Raw genomic sequence first — 24,265 nt, 5'->3', positions numbered from 1 at the left:
TAGTAATTTGTAGCACATCAGCCACTCGAGTAAAAGATTAATAGACTCAAAATAAATTATCTTCCCTAATTGATGGTCTACCAAAATATTCAGTTTCTCAAAATATTTAAGCCACTTCTTCCCCAATCTTATATTATTTGTTTATTTGTTTATTATTATTTGCTTGATTTTTATTATTATTAGCTATCTGTCAATTTATTATTATTATTTACTATTTACCTGTTTGTTTATTATTTAACTATATGTATGCATTTATTCATTTCATTTATTAATTATATTATTATAATTTTTATTTCTCTTTTATCTATCATTATTATAATTTTTTCTGCATCTGACCTAGTTATGGACCAAAAGGTCTCCTGTCATCATGATGCTCCTTTGTAATCCTTTCTCATACAACCTAGCTATCATGCTGGTCATACACTGGTCTGTAATTCAAGGGTTTCTAATTACCACCTCCTATATGAACTGGCACCACATCAGCCCTCTTCCAATCACAGTGTACAGTAACAGAAGTGCAACAGATCTAATATGAACAACAGACAAGAAAATATTAAACATCTAATAGGAGTGACCAAAACAAATGATTATTCCATTAACATCTGCCACCTAGCAACTGAAAATAATGCAAATGTTAGGAGCCTAGCAGCAGTGTGTGTATTACAGGTATTTTCAATTTAGCAATGTATTTAAGACCAACAGGATCTATTATTCTAATAATGATGGAATGTATACTGTGCATTTTTTAAGATGTGTGCTACATTATCACTGTCAAAATTTCCACAATTTTCTATCATGATTAAGAGTAAAAATGATTGCCTTCCTTTTGAATAATGGCATACTGGTTGACAGAACAGTGTAAATAACTAGATAATAAGTGTAAGTAGTGTGTCAAGACTGTGTTCACATGAATTATTAGTGATAATGGAAATATGAGCATTTCATAGGGTTAATATGGTAGACAATGGTTACAATTTAAAGCCCCCTATACAAACATGTACCAAAGTACAAAAACAAAATTATCTCAATATTTATACCACCAGAAAAAATGTTGTCTGAAATTTATCCTTCGATAAGGTGGCATAATGGATTTTGCACACACTGAGCCACATGATTTTATTTACCTGTGGGGTTTAACCAAAAATGATAAGTCTCTGACAACCCAATTATCTTAGTCTGGGGACAGTCCCTCAACTGAAGAAAACTATTTGGCATAACCACAAAAAATGTGTTAAGTGTACCACCATGCTGAAGGTATTGTCCTACTTCAGTTGACATTCCCCAAGTTGAAACATTTCACAAGACCTTAAGATACTTTTATATATTTGTCAGAGACATTTTCACCAAAATTTCATCAGCTACAATCAATTTGTTACGCTAGGTCTCTCTTGCATGAGACGCATGGACCACAGGTAACTTGCCACAGCCACTGTTTTGGCCCATAAATCACCCATAGAAGATATCTTGTAATGTTGTCTGGAAAGAGTGAGAGTAGGGCAGTGAGGGAGGAGGTGTTCTGTCTTTTGTGTGGTGGTTGCATCTGAGGCCCTTGCAGTCTGTAGTAATGCCAATTCTGTGTTGGTAGTGTTTTACTGTAGGACGGTGGCCTGGATACTGGGAGTTATTTCTCTTTTAGGTTGATATCTGAAGGAGGTTGGTGAAATGTAATATTTGGAGGTCTATCTTGGAGTGCTCCTTTTGAAATTTGAGTGTGCTTGTTTGAACCTCAAAATTTAGAATCTCAAATTTCATCACACATAATAAACATGAATTTCTAAACTTTCATGAAAAAAAATGTCCATTAACCCCCTCAACATAGGGATATATCTTATAGACACCTTATTATTGGCAAGCAATTCTTAATCATCTGTGGGGCAGACTCTGGTCTGAGCAGGTCTTCTATCAACTCTATTACACCCACTGGTCTCCGCCTCTTCTTGAGTTCAAGAAGAAGTCTCTCATGTTTGAACAAAACTCTCAAGTACATCACTAAGTTGACAGGAGTTAATACCTGCTGATCAATCTACAGAAACACTTATGACCCAACAACTGAAGAATTTCACTTATGACCCTTCCTTCACCAAGAAAACTGGTTGGAAATACTACTCATTTCTAGAATGAATGCAATAATAGTTGATTTCATCAATAAATGTGGTGCACACCAGTTACTTGGAAATATCTTGTCATCTCCACCACAAAGTTTCACAAAGCAATGAAATCAGCCAACTATACTACAGAGGAGTCTGTTCCCTCTTCTGCCCACTTTCAAGTTTTAACTCTTATGGTTTTGGATGACATTGAAAGCAAAGCTTACTGTGGGCCTAATGGGTGCTACACCAAAATGTATCTATGTATGTACAGACCTATTGTCAAAAATTAAGCAAAACACTGTGGTTACTGCTAGCAGGCGGAGTAGATTTCCATTTACAAAACACATCATGCAGAATGGTGACAAAATATCAACCAATTTTGCTTGGTGAGGGAAATTAACCATTCCTCATACTTCATACTAATGGAATTGAGAGGTCCTTAGTACACTGATAGCAGATTTGACCACTGTACTAGGTTATACACCCACATACAGTATATGTCAACCCAAGAGCAGAAAAACCAGGTCCAGTCACCACACAAGAAAGGGAGATGAAACAACGACAGCTTATGTCATTTGTTTCAGGGCGGTGCACCTGTACACACAGCAAGCATGAACTGCAGACCAACTAACCTGCAGTCTGTCCTGTAGCAGCGACCATTCTGAAAGTCATGGCAAAAAGTCAGCCAGGACCTCTTTTCCTGCTCCTTAGACTCTGGATGGTAGAACCTGCACTCAGACCCACGCTGGCACATGTTGCGCAAGAAATCCCTGCAGACTACATCTTCGTGCTGCTGGGTCTTTGAGACCTCCTTTTCACCTTTCACTGATGATGAATTGTCACCATCACCATCACCCCCACCACTGCTGCCCCCGCCCCCACGTTCAGGACTTGGGTGGCGGAACTTGCAGAGTGTCCCCCGGAAGCAGCGATTGTTGAGGAAGTTCCGGCAGACCTCCCCACTGTGGCCCCCCCTGCCCTCGCGGTGCCGATCTCGATCACGGCTGCTGTCCCTGCGGCTGCGGTCCCTGCTGCGGTCGCGGTCGCCGCTGCGGCCACCCCTGCGGTCCTGTTCACGCCCACGGCCGCCAAGATCCTTCCCGTCGCTGTCCCTGCCACGGGCTTTCCGCTTCCCGTCGTCCTCCCTGCTGTGCTTGCCGCTGCTGCTGCTGCTGCTGCCGCTGCTGCTGCCGCTTTGCTTATCCCCAGCAGCTGTGCTGGCCTCTTTGCTGTCGCAGCCACTGCTGCTTTCATCTTGGACACCATTATCATCAAGCATGCCCTGATCACCGCTATGATCAATGTCTTTAACTATAGTCTCTGTTTCCATCCTGTTTCAAAGAAAATGGTGGGGAGATTTCATGGCTCAAGATGTGAACTGGGTACTGCAGACAAGACCAAACTAATCTGGACTTAATCTGCAGATCAGGACAGGTGAGGGAAAGCAAAACCCAACATAAAAGGCGGAGTAAAAATTAACAGTACAATAAAGCTGCAAGGGTCATCACCTTCTTCAATAAACTGTGAAACAGAATCTCCACTGGTATAGCCACTGTGTTGGGTAAAATGGAGTTACAACATCCAAAATCTATATTCATGAATACCAAAATAAACAAAAAGAAAATTGCATGGATGCTCCCTTGTTATCCTTATCACTGACAATTATCAGGCTATGAAAATTATGTACTGAGAAAATAATGTAATAATAAAATGAATAAATAAAATCACATAAAAAAGTGAACAAGGAAATTAAAATATTGGACTCTCAAAGATTAAAAAATGTATGGAAGCAAATACATTATGGAACTAGTGATGGTTCAATGTGAATTTGAGCTTAAAACAAGAACAAAAGGTTTTGCTGGGAAGGGGTGAAGTAGGGAAAAACAAGGTGATGAAAGAATTGAGGCAGGGAGGGAGGGATATAGGAAAAGAGAAGGAATCTGCCTTATGACCCTTCCAGACTTTTCCACTTATAACAGAGGCATGGCACGCTGCTGCAACCTAGTGTGCACGCTGCTGCAAAAAATAGCTAATACAACGGCAAAATTAATGCAGGTGCAGCTGAAGAACTATGGCAGGAGCGGCTGCAAAAAACTGCGGTTACAACTACAAATAATTGCTGGTGCTGCGGCTGAGTGCACTCTTCCCTGCTGTGACTGACCACTATCAGCTGCTGCGGCGGTTGATCATCCAGCTGCTGCGGCTGCTGTAGCTGCTGCCATTGAGAGGGCGTGCTGCATTGCTGCATGGCTGAAACACTTCAAAAGTTAACAGCTAGAGCATTTCTTATATGAACAATGCAAAGAGCAAAATGCAGCTGTATTTATACGAGAGCAAAATGCTGCAGCGAAAGCTAGACATTACTACCTTCACCAAATGTTGTCTCTACAAAGTGGATTTTAACAATGATACACCCACAGATTTTTACCACAACCAAAACAAGCCCACTGTTTCACAATTATTTTCACCAAAAGGGGGAGAGCATAGAGGTGGAGGATGTGGGTGAATTATGGGAATGGAAAAAAGAAAGATGAAAGTGGGGATGGGGTATGAAGGGAAAATGGGGAAGGAATGGGGGATATAAACAGGAAAAGGTGGTGGAAAGGAAGGGATAAGGCAGAGATTTACATATCCACAATTATGCATTCCTGACCCTTTACAGTAAGCCTGGACCCCCAAAATAGTGACCCATGCATCTGTAGGCCCTTATGTTGTTCTTTACAATACCATAATAAATTTCACTGATTTCTGTTTTATATTTATTCATATCATTCCCAAAATTATTTATTTTCAATATGCTATTGCAACAATTACATATAGAAGCATCTTTATTCTGCTGTTTTTTATGAACAACAAATTCATTTGTAGTAAATCTTTGCTAATAATATAGTCTTACTGTTATTGCATACAGAAATGTTATTTTGGGACTCCCTATTCATATTGTTTATAATGATAATGCTATTGATTATATGGATGAGTAACTACATAAAGCCAATAAATTTACAGAATGGGTCACAATGACAAACTGATTCCACAACAACTCAAATAAGTTATCGATGGGCAATTCCAAGAAATTATAATCATTAGCCAGTTAGAATGAAACATTCTACATATCTAATCTGCACAATAAAAAAAATTGCAATCTATGAAAGTCTATAATTTACAACTACTACTGTACATAGAAAAACAATGAAAATATATATTACACATCAAGCATTGATGTGGAAAATATTATCAAGTTATCACTGTGGCAATGTAAACTGTAAGCCAATTTGCAAAAGTATTGTGATGGTTCTTAAAATCAATAACCTCAACTATTGTGATTGGCATCATATATTTCTTTAATTAAAACATTTTCACCAAAATTAATTAATCAATATATTTTTTACTTCAACTGCCATGTCAGAAAAAAATAAAAAAGTGAGAAGGGATAAGGAGTTGGGAGGGAAAGAAGGTGGGGAGAAAGGGGAAGAAAAGGGAAAAGTGGGAGAAAGGAAGTCAAGAGGGCAAAGTGGAAGGTGTGGAAAAAGAGGAAGGCAAGCAAAAAGATGAAAATGGAAAGAAAAGAGGAAGGTGGAGAATATGAAGAAAGTGGAGGAAAGAGAATATTGAGAGCAGAGAGAGGTGGAGGAAAAGAAGTGGAGGAAAGAGAAAATTGAGAGCAGAGAGGAAGGTGGAGGAAAAGAAGAAAGTGTAGGAAAAGGAAGTTGGGAGAGACATAAAGGTGAGAAAGTGATAGAAATAGGGGAGATATGAAGGGAAAGAGGGAGTATTACAGGTTTGAAATGGCAAGGGAAATAGAAAAATTAGTAGAGAGAAAATGTTTTAGGAAAGGACTATTAAGGGAGGAAGATGGCTAGAGGGGAGGAGGATAAGTGGGAATAGGAAAAGGGTTACCTAAGTGTGAGGTTTAAGGCAGAATGGAGGATGAAATACAGAGGAAATGATGGTAATGAGGAGGAGGAACAGTGGAGGAAAAGATAAATAAGTGGGAGAGACAAGAGGGAAGATGAATTCCAGTGATACAATATTCACAAATCTAACCCAGTAAACCCAAAATGGATTCACCACAGAATAGAACTGGTGCTAATGGATGAAAGTAAGGAACCTGTTCCATGACATACAATCCTAGGAGATTATTGAAGCTGATAATGTAACAACACAAAGTAGCTAACAAAGATCCTCATGGGTTGACCATGTCATGACATAAAACCAAAATACACTGTACATCAACATAGTGTGCAGATCATCTAACAACATTTGGACATGAATACCATGATGTACATAGGAATCCACCTCATAAACTAAGAAATGGCTAACACAAAAGAGGACATCACTTCTACTTAAGAAATAACACTTCTCAGCCCAGATAACTACAAATCTTCAAACCACTAAACAGTTACTTTGAATGAACAATATCTACCACTAGATAAGAATCCCACCATAATGAAACTAATACATACATATCAGTATACCACAAACATTATAAGCAACATAATTTACACCTGCTCGTCTTCACTTGGGTCACTTTACACTAAACCAATACCAAAACAAAACTGGTACAACTCCATACACCACAAGCTCCATTTTCACAAATTATGCTGAAAGCAGAGAATATCCTTCTCCACTGCCTTATATGGTGCAAAAAAATACCAATGATCAGTTTCTAGATAACATGTAGAGAGAGTTGGAGTGGATGCATAAACTTCCACTGTCCTAAGATTATTAACACCTGAACACAATTCAATTTTGGTACTGTGTACCCAATCTTATATACATACATATACCAAAGGGTCCTTTCCCCCTCACAAGGGGGTGGCTGAATCAAAGCATACACACATCCTACACTCATCCAAAAACATTTGTTCTTGCCCATCTTAGCTCCTTGTGGATGAAGGGTCATCCCTGTCTCCCACCCACACTGCTCAGGTGGCAATGCAGCAAGACACATCACCTTGATAGCAGAGCCTGACAGCCAGAGCTTGTTTACCCTCACCATTTCATGGTGACCCCCCTCCCCAAGTGCAGTCATCCTTTTCAGAATTATACAATGCAGACAAGAAGAAATCCCTTTAACCCATTTCATTACCTTATCCACTTATATTCTCCACTCACTCCTATCTTATGCACTCTCTTGCCCAACAGACATTCCTCTTGCATCCAATGTCCCCTTCAATTTGTCCATCCACCTCATTCTTGGCACTGTTAACAAGCTATTTTCATCTACTTTATTTCCACATTCTTTCTGCCTGTCTTTCTTCACTTGTTCTTCTAATTTTTTTTCCACATTATTTTTGTTTGTCTTTCTTCACTCATCCTTCCCATATGCCCAAAACCATATCAGTATTCTTTGACAAACCTTATCTGTGAGCTCTTTCCACCTCCACTCTCCTCCTCACCTCCACATTTCTCACACAATCCATCCTCATAACCCCCACCATACTTCTTAAACATTTCATTTCAAACATTTTTAGGCTCTTCCTTTCTGCCTTTTTCTTATTCCAAGTCTCTGTTCCATACACTGTCATGAGCACAATTACTACCTCTTACAGTCTTCCCTTTGCATTCACCTCCAGATACTCATTTCTTATGACATGTTTCATTCCTCCCTAAACATTTACATCTTTTACTCTATAATTCACCTCCAGCCTCATTTCCCTCCCTGTCAAATACAACTCTACATGCTTAAAAATCTTTATTTTTTCTAGCTTCTCACATTTTAAACTTACCTCCACTACCACCACCATTACACCTAGTACATCTCATCACTTGACAGCAAAAATGAAGAAGAAAATAAACCTACTTAAATCCACTACAAGCATTGACTATGGAAAATGGAGAGAAGCTCTAATAATCTTCAATTAATAAGAACCCCTGCTAAACTATGCCTCCCCAGCATGATTCCCAAAAATCAGGAAGACAAACACAAACAACTTAAAAATTTTCACAGAATAGAGCACTGAGAGTAAGAACAGGATACACCAAAACCATCTCAACTGGACACCTGCATACTCAACTAAAATCTTTCCCATAGAACAACACATGAAAATGACAGGAACACAGTTCTAAGCCAGAACCCTGAACACTACAAACCCTTCATGCTACATCTCTCAAACACCACCAACAGAACACACACACACAGACTTCAACATAAAGAAATGTAGCATAATGGAGTTTTGAAAAAAAAAAAAGAATAATAATGGAGTTTTGAAAAAAAAAAAAGAATATCAGGATAATATAAAATTGGAACAAAGGAATTAAAGAAAGTGGGATCTCAAAAAGACCTCGGAGTAATTATCTCTAATGACATGTCCCCTGATAAACAGAGAAACAAAATCATCAGAGAATCTTACAACTTGCTAAGATTAATAAAGATGGCTTTTACCTATTTAGACAAAGAGATGGTTAAAAAAATACTAGTCCTACTAATAAGGCCTAGACTAGAGTATGCTGCAACACTATGGTCACCCAGTGCCGAAAAGAATATAAAGTTGAACGAATCCAGACAGCAGCCATGAAAATGGCCCCAACACTTTCAAACCTATCATATGAGAAGAGACTGGCTAAACTGAAATTACAGACTTTGGAACAAAGAAGAGACAGAGGCAACCTGCAGACCATTTACAGAATCATGAAAGGCACAGAAGTCCTTGATAGAGAGGACTTACTAAATTAGGATATGAGAAATAAAAGGGGACATAATAAGAAACTCAAGAAGGATAGTTATAGAAGAGACCTGAAAAAAAAAATCCACACAGATTGGTGGATATCTGAAACAAACTGGATAAAAAAAAAAATAGTGTGTGCAAAAACTATAAATGAATTTAAGAGCAAACTAGATACTACGAGATACAAAGACGGGACACCACGAGCATAGCTCCCCTTCCCGTAAGATACATATACCAAGGCTTCCCCCTTACAATTGAGGTAGCCAAAAAGGAAATGGCATAAAATCATTCCCACCCATTCCATCCCTGAATACACTCCACACCCCTCCACCCTCCCTCTCATCTCTCATATATATATACCGGGATATATATATCACAACTAACACCACAGTTGGATGAAAGAAAGAGTTGAGTAAGCGAAACTATATACGGGGGTCACCGCAATTCGACCGTTCACAATTCGAATTATCGCAAATTTGACAGTAGCTAATTTATACCCAACCCTCAAGGTTCAACAGCCAGACTCGACAATTCAACATTCAAATCTCGCGCACCACCCACCCGGTCGAATTTGCCGCCACTCCCGATGTGCCACTCTGTCTCACTCTCGCCCCAGCCATCGTCGAGGCAAGCCATGCTCCGCTGTTCCACCTCCACCATGCCGCGCAAATCCACCTCCGGCCCCACCCCTAAGAAACACACTTTCCTGCCTTTCAAAGATAAGCTTGAGCTTATAAGAAAGTGTGAGGCAGGTATGGCTCATTCTGCCTTTGCAGCGGAAATGGGTGTCCTGAGATCAACAGTATCAACGATTTGAAAGAACAGGGACAAGTACCGCCAGGCCGCTGCATCAACATCTTCCACAACTTCCCTTGTTCTCCGTGGCTCAAGGGACTCCCGTCTCGACACGATGGAGGACATGTTGATCAAGTGGATAGAGGACAGGACACAACGCAAGATGCCGATTAGCATGGGGCTCGTGCAGGAGCGTGCTTTGCCACCGTGGGAGGACTTGAAAAAATGTACTGTACAGCAGCTTAATGTGTTTAATAAACAAAATTAGATATAAATGAAGCCTTTAATATTACTGATTTAGTCTAAGTTAGTGTTTTTTAGAGGTCATAGTGATATTTTGGGGGGGGTCTGGGCTGCAGACAATGTATTCCTATGGGAAAAACTGCATCATGATTCGACAAAACCCAGGTTCAACCGATGATAGACCGCCCCATCCCTGTCAAATTGTGGTGACCCCCTGTATTTCAATTGCTAACTGCAATCCTCTTCAGTAGTACAAAGTGAGAGGAGGATCCTATCTTAAATAGCAACCTCTTACAAAAGAGAGGGAACTTGGAAAATAATAAACGTCATTACCCCAACCCTATGTGACCTGAGGAAAACATAAGGTCAGGTCAGGGGGAGGGGGAGGAAGCTTGTTGACAATATGTTTGGTGATGAATAGTCTTGATATAATGTCTGGGGTCCATTGACCCTTGGTAATATTCATTGTGGGCAGATATTCAATTAATGTGGATTCCACCGTTTTCCTTCTGAACCCACAGCCTGATTTATAAATAAGGTCAGATTTATTCCAGTCCATCCGGTGATTAAATTTATTTACATGTTGAAACACGGCTGAATTTTTTTGGCCATACTTGCAGTTAGCAATCGAAATATATAGTTTTGCTTACTCAACTCTTTCTTTCGTCCGACTGTGGTGTTAGTTGTGATTTACAAATGCGTTACTACATTTCCCACCAGTGATATATACAGTATATACATATATATATATATATATATATATATATATATGTATATATATATATATATATACATATATGTATATATATATATATATATACAGACGCTCAACTTCCATTTAAGTTACGTTCCAAACGGCCAAACGTTAGTTGAAAATTAACATAAGTTGTTACTGTACTATACATCCGTAAATTCTATTACCGTATCTTATAAAACACCCCTAAATCATTAATTATACACATAAAATTGTAAAATAATAACATTAATTTCAAATAAATTAAATTCAAGCAACATAAATTGAGATGGTGGAGGAGGAGGGGGAGGAAGAGGAGGAGGAGGAGGCAAGGCACGTTCAGTCTGTCGTTTGTGCCATGTAAACAATGGACGCAGCATCATGCGTAAGTATTGTTTTAACTACGGAGAGCGTGCTAAACTAAATAATTCACTCAAAAAAAAAAATTACAATTTTTTTTTTAGTCAGTTCGAACGTTAAATCGAAAAAACTTAAAATGAATTAATGTAAGTAGAGGAGCGTCTGTATATATATATATATATATATATATATATATATATATGTATATGTATATATATACATATATATATATATATATATATATATATATATTTTTTTTTTTTTTTTTTTTTTTTCCCTCCAAGAAATCCATCATATCAGGAGATGTCCCAAGAGAATGGAAGCTAGCTAACGTTACTCCCATATTCAAAAAAGGTGACAAAAAGAAACCAAATAACTATAGGCCTATAAGTTTGACTTCAATCGTAGGAAAAATAATGGAAACTATCATCAGAGATGCTATCGAACATCATTTAGAAAGTAACCGTTTGATAAATGATAGCCAGCATGGTTTCAGACGGAAACATTCTTGCGTGTTTAACTTACTCGAATTCTACAACACAGTTATCTCCTATTATGACAAAAGAAACAATATAGATTTAATATATCTAGACTTTGCAAAAGCTTTTGATACCATCCCACATGAAAGACTACTTACTAAATTAGCTTTACAAGGAATAAGTGGTAGCCTATTAATTTGGACTAGTAATTGGTTGAATGGTCGAAAACAGAGTTGTTTTAAATGGAAAAACTTCTAGATGGAAAAATGTTACAAGTGGAGCTCCTCAGGGTTCCGTTCTTGGGCCACTTCTATTCATAGTATATATAAATGATATAGACCATGGACTAAAATCTACTGTTTCCAAATTTGCTGATGATACAAAACTGTGCGGAGTGGCAAATGATCACTCAAACCAATTAGATATTCAAGAAGATTTAGATCAATTACAGCAATGGTCTGAAAAGTGGCTAATGAAATTTAACACAAGTAAATGCAAGGTAATGCACATAGGTAAAAATAACAGTAAGTACGATTACAAGTTATTTGGAAATTCGTTAACAAAAGTGGATAGTGAAAAAGATCTCGGCATAATTATCAGTAACAACCTCAAATCATCCAAGCAGTGTATTTCAGCCTCTGAGAAAGCAAACAAGATTCTAGGACTGATTGCGCGATCTTTTGATTTCAAAAGTCCATCACTCATTAACAAGCTATATAAATTGTTAGTTCGTCCACATTTGGAATATGCTGTTTCCGCATGGTCACCGAATCTCATTAAAGACATTGACAGACTGGAAAAAGTACAACGGCGAGCCACAAAACTGATTCCAAATATCAAAAATAAATCATACGAAAATCGACTAAAACATATGAAGCTGTTTTCCCTAAAAAAGCGTAGACTCAGAGGTGACTTGATACAGGTCTTTAAGGTTTTAAAGGGAATTGACAACATCAAAAGTGACAAAATTTTCACATTGAATGAGAATCAGACAAGAAACAATGGTCTCAAACTGTCCAGAAATAAATTCAATTTGGAAGTAGGTAGAAACAACTTTGCCAACCATGTAGTTAATGAATGGAATAAACTTCCTGCACAGGTGGTGCAATATAGTTCAGTTCGAAGCTTTAAGAATCATTTAGATAAACACCTAAGCAAGATGCTGTAACGATCATAATTTATTTTATATTATTTGATTTTGTTTTATCATTTGTCTGTCTGATTTTCATTTATTATTAGTTATATGTCAATTCATTATTATTTACTATTTACCTCATTGTTTATTATTTAACTTTACCTATGCATTTATTTAAGTATTTTATTTGTTATTTACATCATTATACTAATTAATTTATTAATAATATATTATGAATTTTTTCGCATCCGACCTAGATATGGACCAAAAGGTCTCCTGTCGGCATGCTCCGCTTTTGTAATATATATATATATATATATATATATATATATATATCATTAAAATGAATGGCAAGCTTGTTATGACAGAGCTTCTTGTCGTATTTTTCTCTCTTTCTTAGAGTAATCTTGCCTTCTGTAGGCAGTAACCTTAATAAATCTCCGTATGTCATGTTGTGGAATAACATACATACATACATACATACATATACCAAGGCTTTTTCCCCCTTTCAAGGGAGGTAGCCAAAAAGGGAAAGGCACAAAAACACCCCCACCCATTTCATCCCCAAATACACTCCACACCCCTCCCACCCTCCCTCTCATCTGAGCACCTCCTGGATGACGGGTCATCCCTGCACCTTGCCCACCGCCCCGGGTCAGAAGCAGTTCCGCAAGACACAGCACATCCACAGCAAGGCCGCTTCATTTAATCGGCGACCCCCCCTCTCCGTCCCCCCTTGCATATAAGGAGAGGACGGGGAGAAATCCCTTCGGGCTGTGTCAAAATTTGCTCACACATACTACCTCACCCCCACCCCCCCGCCCATTCCTCCTCATGCAATCACAACATCATCCATATACAACCATTCTCCACTCACCTCTGTCTTCCGTCCTCTCCCTTCCTTCCTCAACAGACATTCCCCTCTTCCCCAAAGCCCCCTTCACCCCATCCATCCACCTCATCCTAGGACGTCCCCTCATGTTCACTCCCTCCACATCTGCCTTCCATACCTCTTTTACTAGTCTTTCTTCACCCATTCTTTCCATGTGTCCAAACCATCCTAATATTCTTTCATCAACCCTATCTCCCAGCTCCTTTTTCACCCCTGTTCTCCTCCTCACCTCCTCATTTCTCACTCTATCTAGCCTAGTAACCCCCACCATACTTCTCAGACACCTCATCTCAAACACATTCAAACTCCTTCCCTCTTCTTCTCTTATGTTCCACATTTCTGCCCCATACAGTGCTGTTGGCACAATCACTCCTTCATACAGTCTCCTCTTCGCATCCATTCCTAAATGTCTATTCCTCATTACACTCTTTAATCCACCAAGGCATTTACTCGCTTCTCTCAATCTACATTCTACCTCCACCTTCACTCCACCTTTTCCTGCTACACTTGCACCCAGGTATCTAAAACTATCCACTTCCTCCAGTCGCTCTCCCTTAATGTTCACTTCCAGTCTACTGCCACTTTCACCCCTTGTACATCTCATCACCTTACTTTTACCCACATTTATCTGCAGCTTTCTTTTATCACATACTCTCCCAAACTCTGCCACCAGCTTCCTCAATCCCTCCTCCGATGCTGCCACAAGCGCAGTGTCGTCCGCAAACAACAGCTGGCTCACCTCCCACTTTTCTCCATTTTCTACCATCTCCAATCCCTGACCCACTACCCTTGCATTCACCTCTCGCACCACCCCATCCATGTATAAGTTGAACAACCAGGGCGACATAACGCATCCTTGACGAAGTCCCACCTTTACCTCAAACCACTCACTCTCTCCATTTCCAATCCTGACACAAGCTCTACTACTCTCATAAAAACTCTTGACAGCTCCTAAAAGCTTTCCTCCTATCCCATAAATCTGCATAACCTCCCACAGTGCCTTTCTGTCTACCCTATCATAAGCCTTTTCCAGATCCATAAAAGCCAAAAAAACATCCTTCCCCTTTCCTATAGCTTTCTCACATATCTGTCTTACCACAAAGATCTGATCTACACAACCTCTACCTGTCCTAAATCCACACTGTTCCTCACCAATTACTCCCTCTGTTCCTCTCCTAATCCTCTCAATCAAGATCCTCCCATAAGCCTTCCCAACTACACTTAACAAGCTAATCCCGCTGAAACTACTACATTCACACTTGTCCCCTTTTCCTTTGTAAAGAGGAACTATACAGGCACTCCTCCAGTCCTCCGATACTCTACCTTCTCTCCAGCAAACATTGAATAACCTCACCAACCAGTCCACCATCACTTGACCTCCCTTTTTCAGACATTCTGCATGGCATCCATCCAGACCAGGTGCCTTACCTGCTTTCATCATCTTAACAACTGCCTTCACCTCATCCTTCCTTATTTCTCCTCCATTCTCCTCACTCATCACTCTCATTTTCTTCGCATTTCCCACTGCAGCTATCTTTCCTTCCCTATCCTCCTTCACATTTAGCAACTCCCTAAAATATTCTGCCTATCTTCCCCTTACTGCCTTCTCCATTATCATCTCTCCATCTGCACCTTTTACCTTTTCTTCCCTACTTGATTCGCCTCCTCTTCCTCTCTTAATTTCTTTCCAAAACATCTTTTTATTACTTTCAAAATTTTCTGTCATACTCTTACCCCATTTCACATCTGCTCTCCTCTTTGCAACCTTTACCTTTTGGTTTACTTCTCTTTTCTTTTCTTTGTACCTCTCATATGATTCCCTCTTCCTCTTTTGTAACCAATCTGTGAATGCTCGCTTCTTCTCTTCTACAACCTTCTTTGTTTCCTCATCCCACCATTCACTACCCTTTCTTCTATTTCCTCCTGTCCTTCTTGTTCCACACACCATCCTTGCACACTTTATGACTCCCTCCTTGAACCATCCCCATTCCTCCTCCACACCCATCTCTACTCCATCCTTTACTCCCTCCCACTCCTCCTTCAGCTTCTTTCCGTACTCCTTCTCCTTTTCCTTTTCATTCAAGGAGTTCAATCTAAGAACCTCCCTACCTTTTGTTCCTTTCCTCTTTCTCCATCTATCCTCCACTCTCAACTTACCTTCCACCAAAAAATGATCTGATATTCCCCCACCCTCTCCCCTTAGCACATGTACATCCTTAACTCTTTCTATCTTAATTCCTATACATAATTTATGAAAAAAGCCAAAACGCGTTTTCACACCTCTTGGTGCTTCCTCAGTGGCAGGTACGAATCTAAGGGCTGGGCTGGTGTGTGTGGGTATATATGGGACAGGCTGTGGGATATTGTCTAGTCGTCGGTGTGGGATTTTGTCTGGTCGTCGATGTGGGATTTTGTCTGGTTGGCGTCGCCGGAGCTCCGTGTCGTTCTGTAGGTTGGAGGGTGGCGTGCATCTGTGTATTTTTTTTTTCTTTTTTTTTTCTTTTTTTTTTTCTTGTCTCATTTTCACTGGGGAATGATCTTCTCACACTTGGTAGGATTTTTAAGTCCTCGAGTTGGGTATTCATTCCCGGGGATAGATCCTTGATATACAAAGCCTCTAATATAGGTAAACGTCGTGGGTCTTTGTTGTGATCTATAATCTCCGTATTCTGGGTTAGGTCTTCTCTTCTTAATTTTGCTTGGTGGACTTCGCTATGATGATTTTTAGGTGCTCCTGAGTTTAGGTGGTATGACAGACGACGCGAGAGCCTCATGGTGGTCATGCCGATATAGGTAGTAGGATGGGTCGCACAGTTCCCATATTTGCAGGTGTACCTATATACGACATGAGATTTATGAAGTTCATCGACGATCTGCCTGGTGTTGTTCCTGGGTGAACTTCAAAAATCTCATGTCGTATATAGGTACACCTGCAAATATGGGAACTGTGCGACCCATCCTACTACCTATATCGGCATGACCACCATGAGGCTCTCGCGTCGTCTGTCATACCACCTAAAATCAGGAGCACCTAAAAATCATCATAGTGAAGTCCATCAAGCAAAATTAAGTAGAGAAGACCTAACCCAGAATACGGAGATTATAGATCACAACAAAGACCCACGACGTTTACCTATATTAGAGGCTTTGTATATCAAGGATCTATCCCCGGGAATGAATACCCAACTCGAGGACTTAAAAATCCTACCAAGTGTGAGAAGATCATTCCCCAGTGAAAATGAGACAAAAAAAAAAACAAAAAACAGATGCACGCCACCCTCCAACCTACAGAACGACACGGAGCTCCGGCGATGCCAACCAGACAAAATCCCACATCGACGACCAGACAAAATCCCACACCGACTAGACAAAATCCCACAGCCTGTCCCATATATACCCACACACACCAGCCCAGCCCTTAGATTCGTACCTGCCACTGAGGAAGCACCAAGAGGTGTGAAAACGCGTTTTGGCTTATTTATAGATTATGTATGTTATTCCACAACATGACATACGGAGATTTATTAAGGTTACTGCCTACAGAAGGCAAGATCACTCTAAGAAAGAGAGAAAAATACGACAAGAAGCTCTGTCATAACAAGCTTGCCATTCATTTTAATGAAGTATGCTTGAGGGAAAACCTCCTGCCCATTTACACTATGAATATATATATATATATATATATATATATATATATATATCTATATCTATATATATATATATATATATATATATATATATATATATATATATATATATATATATATACTTATATATATATATATATATATATATATATATATATATATACATATGATTGAAAGTGAAAGAAGTTGATGAGGAGATATGGGAGAATTTACGCCTTAACGTTTCGACCCGCAGGGTCTTGATCACAAAGCTAACAACTCAAACGTAACAGGATGTTTTATACACGGACGGGTCATCTTACGGGACGCTTCGGAGAGCTTGCTATTTTATTTGCGTATTCTTTTGTTACTAATAAGCTTGTGGCTTTTGCTAAACATATAAAGCCTTCTCTATGGTTAATGTTGTTATTAGTGTTGATATAAGTTGCTTCAATTGTCTTCCTTAGTTTCTTGGATGATCCTTTGTTTAATATGGTTGCGTTGTTCCAGTCTGGAAGGTGACCATGTTTATCCACATGCATTACTATGGAGTTATATATATACATATATATATATACATATATATATATATATACGTATATATATATATATATGTATATATATATACACATATATATATTACGTGTATAATTATATACACTCACTATCCGAGTTACGACCTAGATCGGTTCCGACCAACCGGTCGTAGGTCGAAACGGTCGTAACTCGGACCGTATACATTCGAGGTGTATACTCAAGGACATATGATGCAAAGCGTAAATCCAGCTCAAATGTTTCGATTGTGGCCTCATTGTAGAACATTCTCAGTGTATGCAAAATATCCAATACTCTTTAATTGTTATACTAAATAATAAATTAATAGGATAGGGTAAAGAAAGAAAATATATTACACAGGATTCTTATTAGAGACCGAAAATACAAATTAACACAAAGATACAAAATATAAAAAATAGAAAATATGCATGTAAAAGAAAAAAAGAAAATCCACTTTTTGGTTGCACGTCATCTACACTTATTTCGTGCGTACGGTCGAGGGAAAGATCAGGCAGTAAGTCTGGCGAGGCACCATGGGGGATCCATTGGTATCCACTGGTCGAGGCATAATTAATAAAAAGAGGTTGAAGTAATAAAGGCTTAATAACATTTAAAATAATTCCCTCAAATGTACATGAAAACAAGTACAAGATTCGCTTCTATGCACTGGGCTCAATCGTCGCCTCCCATGCGAAAACGTTTGGTCTCTTCGTAAGAAAAGAACGATAATCATAGCATAACGTTATTTCATCAAATAAATATTTTATGCATGGAATAGTACAGTGAGATATATTGCCTTATTGAATATAAGATATTATACTTCAGAACTCCAGGAATATCATAGACTTGGGTTAAAGCTATTTGTATCCATGTTCGTACACTACAGCTTTCGACTTTCGACCAATAGAGAACTCGAACCAGAATGAAAAGTACGAATGCAGGACTACTGTAAACCGACTCTCTGTCTTGGCTTTCGGGGAAGCGTGTATCACCGATCTGGCAAAACTGTCCTTTCTGACCATTCCCACCTGTCCTGATTATTATCGGTGGGAACTGGGAATCAAAATACAGTATAATATAAATTCCAGTAAAATTATGGTATATGGTAGACATCGTATGGTAGATGGTAGACACACACTAAATTATGGTAGAAATACCATAATTATGGCAGACAGCGCAACCTTGGTGAGATGCTGTGCTGTGCTGCCGTAACTGTCGTACGGGATGCTGGACGCCACGTGCAAACGTACAGTAAACCAGTAAACTCATAATATGTGCATGTAGGCATCTGCTGTATGTGGTCATTAGTACGGGTGGACGTAAGTCGCACAGGTCGTAACTCGGATAGTGAGTGTATATATATATATATATATATATATATATATATATATATATATATATATATATATATATATATATATATATATATATACATATATATAATATACATATATATACAGTAGCCGCGAAAAGTTTGGGCGCAAAATTATAGGCGCCCCAACTTTCCCCTAAACTCAAAACATGCGAAAAATACAACTTTCCACCCAAACTTTTCGCTATTTTTCAATGCTAGCATTTGTACCCGTATTTAGCCGAGACAATACACACTATTTGGCAACTCTGTTTAGGCGCACTCGATGTCACATGGAGTCAGTTTCTAAACATCTCTCATATATATGTATATATATATATATATATATATATATATATATATATATATATATATATATATATATACAGGTAAACGTCGACTTACGATGGCCGCGACTTACGATTGTTCGACTTTACGATGACGACGACGACGACGACGATATGATAATTTAACCCCTTCCATACGGTGCCGCACACGTAGGCGTCATGAGGAGCAAGTGGATTCGCGACACTGCCATATCGGCGTCTTGATTATATTTATTGTAGTCGCCCCTGTGTTTTTACATTCTCTCAAATGTGCCTTAAATCCCATTCTCTGTAGTTTTCAAAATTCGCGGGTGAAAGAGAGAACGATCGATATAAGCGGTGACTATATTTTATGATGCGAGTATTATTACGTCACGTCGTACAGCTGGCATTGGCTTCTGCCCGCGAGATTTAAGTTCCGTACTGAAAATACATATTATAGTGTTTGAATATGGTAAAAAGGATAAAAATAATTAAATAAACTACTGTACATGTTTAATAGGCTATATTCAGTATCTCTGGTGGTTAATATACAGGTAGGCTAGGTACAGTGACCACGGAACAGAGTGGGGATCGACTTACGATGAGATCGTCTTACGATGGCTCTATCGAAACCTAATGCCATCGTAAGTCGACGTTTACCTGTATATATATATATATTATATATATATAAAACCCAGCCATGTGTACACTGTGCACATGCCGGTCCCAAGCCCGGATAAATTGGGGAGGGTTGGTCGTAGGGGTAACTTCCCTACACTGTAAAAGCCTTGATAGTTAACGAAACCAACAGTGAGCCTCGGAACATGGTTGACTCTAATAATCACAACCTTGCGCAAAATAATGGACCTGCTCTAGAACTCTCAAAATGGAGAAATAATTTAAGATTTGGATCATGGAATGTTTGGAACCTCTTTAGAGCCGGACATACAAGGACGGTGCTTAGTGAAATGGAGAGGTACAACCTGGATATTTTGGCTTTGCAGGAAGTAAGATGGACAGAGAGTGGAGAATGTATTATGGGTAAATACTCAATCTTATATTGTGGAAGGGAAGATGAAAGGCACTGCCAAGGAGTGAGAATATGTATGAGCAATAAAGCGAGGAAATCCTTAATAAAGTTCCAGCCAATCAATGAAAGACTACTTAAAGTTAGATTCAAATGTAGATGGTTTAATTTGAATATGATTGTGGCATATGCACCAACAAATGATAGTGATGAACAAGATAAAAACGACTTCTACGAAAAACTACAAGAAGTAACGGAGGAAATACCAAAACATGATATTACCATCATCCTTGGAGATATGAATGCGAAAGTTGGCAAGGAAACTGAAGCCTTCGCACCATCAATAGGCAAAGAAAGTTTACACCAGGAAAGTAACGAAAATGGAATCAGGTTGGCATCGTATGCAAACCAAAACAATCTAGTAATTGGTGGCACTATTTTCCAACATAAAGACATACACAAAGCCACATAGATATCACCAGATGGAAGGACAAAGAACCAAATAGATCATATTTTAGTAAATGAGAAATTTAGAAGTGCTCTGCAGGACATAAGGGCCTTCAGAGGAGCTGAGTGTGATTGTGACCACTTTCTTGTCATAACCAAACTTGGAACCAAATTAAAGATTAATAAGAACCTTAGAGCAGAAAAGAAAAAGCTTTATAATGTTGAACAATTGAAGATGGAACAAAAATTGACTGAATACCAAGTGAATATACAAAATAGATTTTCTGCAATTGAGGAGACAGAGGAGGAGGACAAGACCAATGTTGAAAATGAATGGAGAAAAATTGAAGAAGTGGTTAAGGGAGCAGCAGAGCAAATAATTGGATTTAAAGAAAGACAAAACAGAAATACGTTCTTTGATAATGAATGTGAAAAAATAGTTGAAGAAAGAAAACTAGCAAAAGCCAAATGGTTGATAAATACGACTGATGGAGAACTAACAAGAATATTGCAGAAGACGAGAGAAGCTAGACGAATAATTAGAAGAAAGAAAAGGCAACAGATAAACAAAGAGTTAGATAAAATAGATCAGGATGCTAAAGAAGGCAAGGTTAGGGAGTAAGGAAGGAGTAAGGAAACTTAGGAAGGGGTATCAACCAAGAATAAAGATGATAAAAGATAAAAATGGTGAAATTTTGATTAATGAAAAAGAGGTAATGGAACGATGGGAAGAATATTTTAGGGAACTCTTAAATAGACCTGAACCTGAAAATCCTTTGATTAGTAAAGATATACAAGGACCAGAGGATTACCTGGAGGGACCATCGCTGGAGGAAATAAGAAAATGCATCAGAGGTTTAAATAGTAATAAAGCTCCAGGAAGAGATAATATCCCAGTAGAACTCTTACAATTAGGTGGAGAACTTTTAGAAAGAAAATTGACAGAATTAATCCAGCTAGTATGGAGAAAGGAAAGAATACCATCATCATGGAATGAAGGAGTGATAATACCAATACATAAAAAAGGAAATAAAAACGAATGTATAAATTACAGCGGCATTACACTGTTACAAACTGGATATAAGATCCTTGCTAGAGTACTATATACCAGATTGAAGGTATATGCAGTGTGTGTAATAGGAGATTATCAGTGTGGATTTATGAGTGGAAAGTCAACGATTGACCATATTTTCACATTAAAATAAGTAATAGAGAGAGCATGGGAGTATAATACGATGCAATACCATTTGTTTATTGATTTCAAGCAAGCGTACGACAGTATATACAGGCAGTGTGTATGGGGCATACTAAAGGAATTTGGAATACCGGACAAGATAATACGTTTAATAAAAGTTTGTCTTACAAACACAAAATCAGTGGTAAGGGTTGATGGAAGATATTCGGAATGTTTCGAAATCGAGAATGGTTTGAGGCAAGGATGTGTGTTATCTTGTTTGCTGTTTAACTTGGTGATGGAGAAAATAACTAGGACAATGATAAATAGAGAGGGTGGATGTAAACTGGACAACATTAAGGTCAATAATCTAACATACGCTGATGATGTGGACCTAATTGCCGAGAGTAGAGATGATTTGAAAGATCTAATCACCCCACTAAGAGAGACAGCAGAGAGAGTTGGGCTGCAAATAAATTTCGATAAAACCAAATTAATGTGTATGAGCAGAGAGGAGAGGAATGTAGAGGATGTGTTTTTCGAAGACAAGAGAATAGAGGTAGAGAGTTTCAGATATCTAGGTGCAACAGTAACAAATAGAAACGAGATGAAGACAGAAATAAATATAAGAATCGCTTCAGCAAACAGATGTTATTCTAGCCTTGTACCAATATTAAAGAAGAAAAGCATATCAAGAAATACAAAATTAAGAATCTACAATACAATCCTATGACCTATAGTTTTATATGCCAGTGAGACATAGAGCTAAACAAAACAAATGGAACAAAGACTACTGGTGTTTGAGAATACAATATTGAGGCAAATTACTGGACCAGTTTTTGATGAAAATGAGAATAGGTGGAGAGGGCGACACAATAATGAGCTGAGGGAAATAACTAAACAAGAGAAAATAACAGATGTTATAGGTAGAACAAAATTGAGATGGGCTGGGCATGTGGCGCATATGGAGGACCATAGAATTCCAAAACGCCTGGAAGAAGACCCAGAGGGAGACCTCCAAAGAGATGGACAGAAGAGGAATAAATAAAATATCCTGGATGGAAGCAGCACAGGACCCAAGGGTATGGGGTGGATTACTGTTGGCGGACCAGAATCTACACGAGGTTCAAGATCTAACGGAGTATATATATATATATATATATATATACATATATATATGTATATATATATTCATATGTATATATATATATATATATATATACATATATATATATATATATATATATATGTATATACATATATGTATATACATATATATATTTTCTTGCAGGCAGACGAGGTTAAAAGCTATTGAAGATTCATTTTTTATTATCTTCTTGCGTATAGTCTCTATACGACGAATATTTGACTTAGTAGGGCCCTCTCGCATTGCTCCACCTGGACACAAACCCACCAAGAACTGGAGAGAATCACACAAGTCCTTATCAACAATGGCTACGCAAATTCAGATGTATCACAAGCAATACAAACACATGTGAACAAATGGTACACCGACGGAGACAGAAACACCACAAGCGAAAACAAGCCTATAAAAATCTACTACAAAAACCATATGTCCACAGAATACAAAGCAGACGAGAAGATTATAAAGGACATTATTCACAAAAATGTACTACCTACCGACCCAGCAACAACCATCCAGATCATCATATATTACAAGACAAAGAAGACATCCCAACTACTGATACGTAATCGCCCCAACACAACGAAAGCAGATTTACAAGAAGACCATGTTGTATACCAATACAGCTGCAATAGTGAGGAGTGTGGACCTCACTCTTATATTGGTACGACAACAACAAAGCTTACAAGATGCCTGACATGCCATTTGAGTAACGGATCCATAAAGTCCCACCACACTGCCAAACTTAACAGACCACTAAATAGAAAAGATCTGGATCACAACACAACAATCATTGACAGAGAAAGAGATCCCCGAAGGTTGCTACTCCTTGAAGCACTCTATATTCAAGCAAAGCAGCCATCAATTAGCATCCAGGTGGAAGACCTACGGGTCTTGCCATCTGTCAAAAGAATGCGTGCTAAGCGGCCAACGAACCCCATCGCCTCGCCCACTGGGAGAGACCCCCCGCGAGTGAAAACACACGCTCATTGGCTACCATTCACCAATAAGCATCCAAATTTTCCTCGATACAGTGTCCATGATCTGTACATCACATATATAATCTACACAGAAAACTTGACACAACAATTTGCCCTGGAAGATGGAACAAGAGTGTTCCGAAATGTCGGCCAATATAAGAGATCTCCTAAGCAGACTTACAGAAAATGATAAGTCAAATATTCGTCGTATAGAGACTATACGCAAGAAGATAATCAAAAATGAATCTTCAATAGCTT

The 24,265-nt window shown here is 38.6% G+C and overlaps 1 protein-coding gene across 2 annotated transcripts in view; it reads right to left on the bottom strand.

The window, feature by feature from the left end:
* Positions 1-24,265, bottom strand: part of LOC143020292 (uncharacterized) — a 100,524-nt gene that overhangs the window by 51,314 nt on the left and 24,945 nt on the right. For both annotated transcript variants that reach the window (XM_076176542.1, XM_076176541.1), the window contains exon 2: positions 2,723-3,421. In XM_076176542.1, coding sequence (XP_076032657.1) covers positions 2,723-3,420 — 698 coding nt within the window. In that variant the 5' untranslated portion in view covers position 3,421. The remainder of the gene's footprint in view (positions 1-2,722; positions 3,422-24,265) is intronic.

Source organism: Oratosquilla oratoria, chromosome 39 (assembly GCF_046742065.1).
Source record: "Oratosquilla oratoria isolate Oo_2021 chromosome 39, ASM4674206v1, whole genome shotgun sequence".
Lineage (NCBI taxonomy): Eukaryota > Metazoa > Arthropoda > Malacostraca > Stomatopoda > Squillidae > Oratosquilla > Oratosquilla oratoria.
This window is presented reverse-complemented; position numbering and strand designations above follow the sequence as displayed.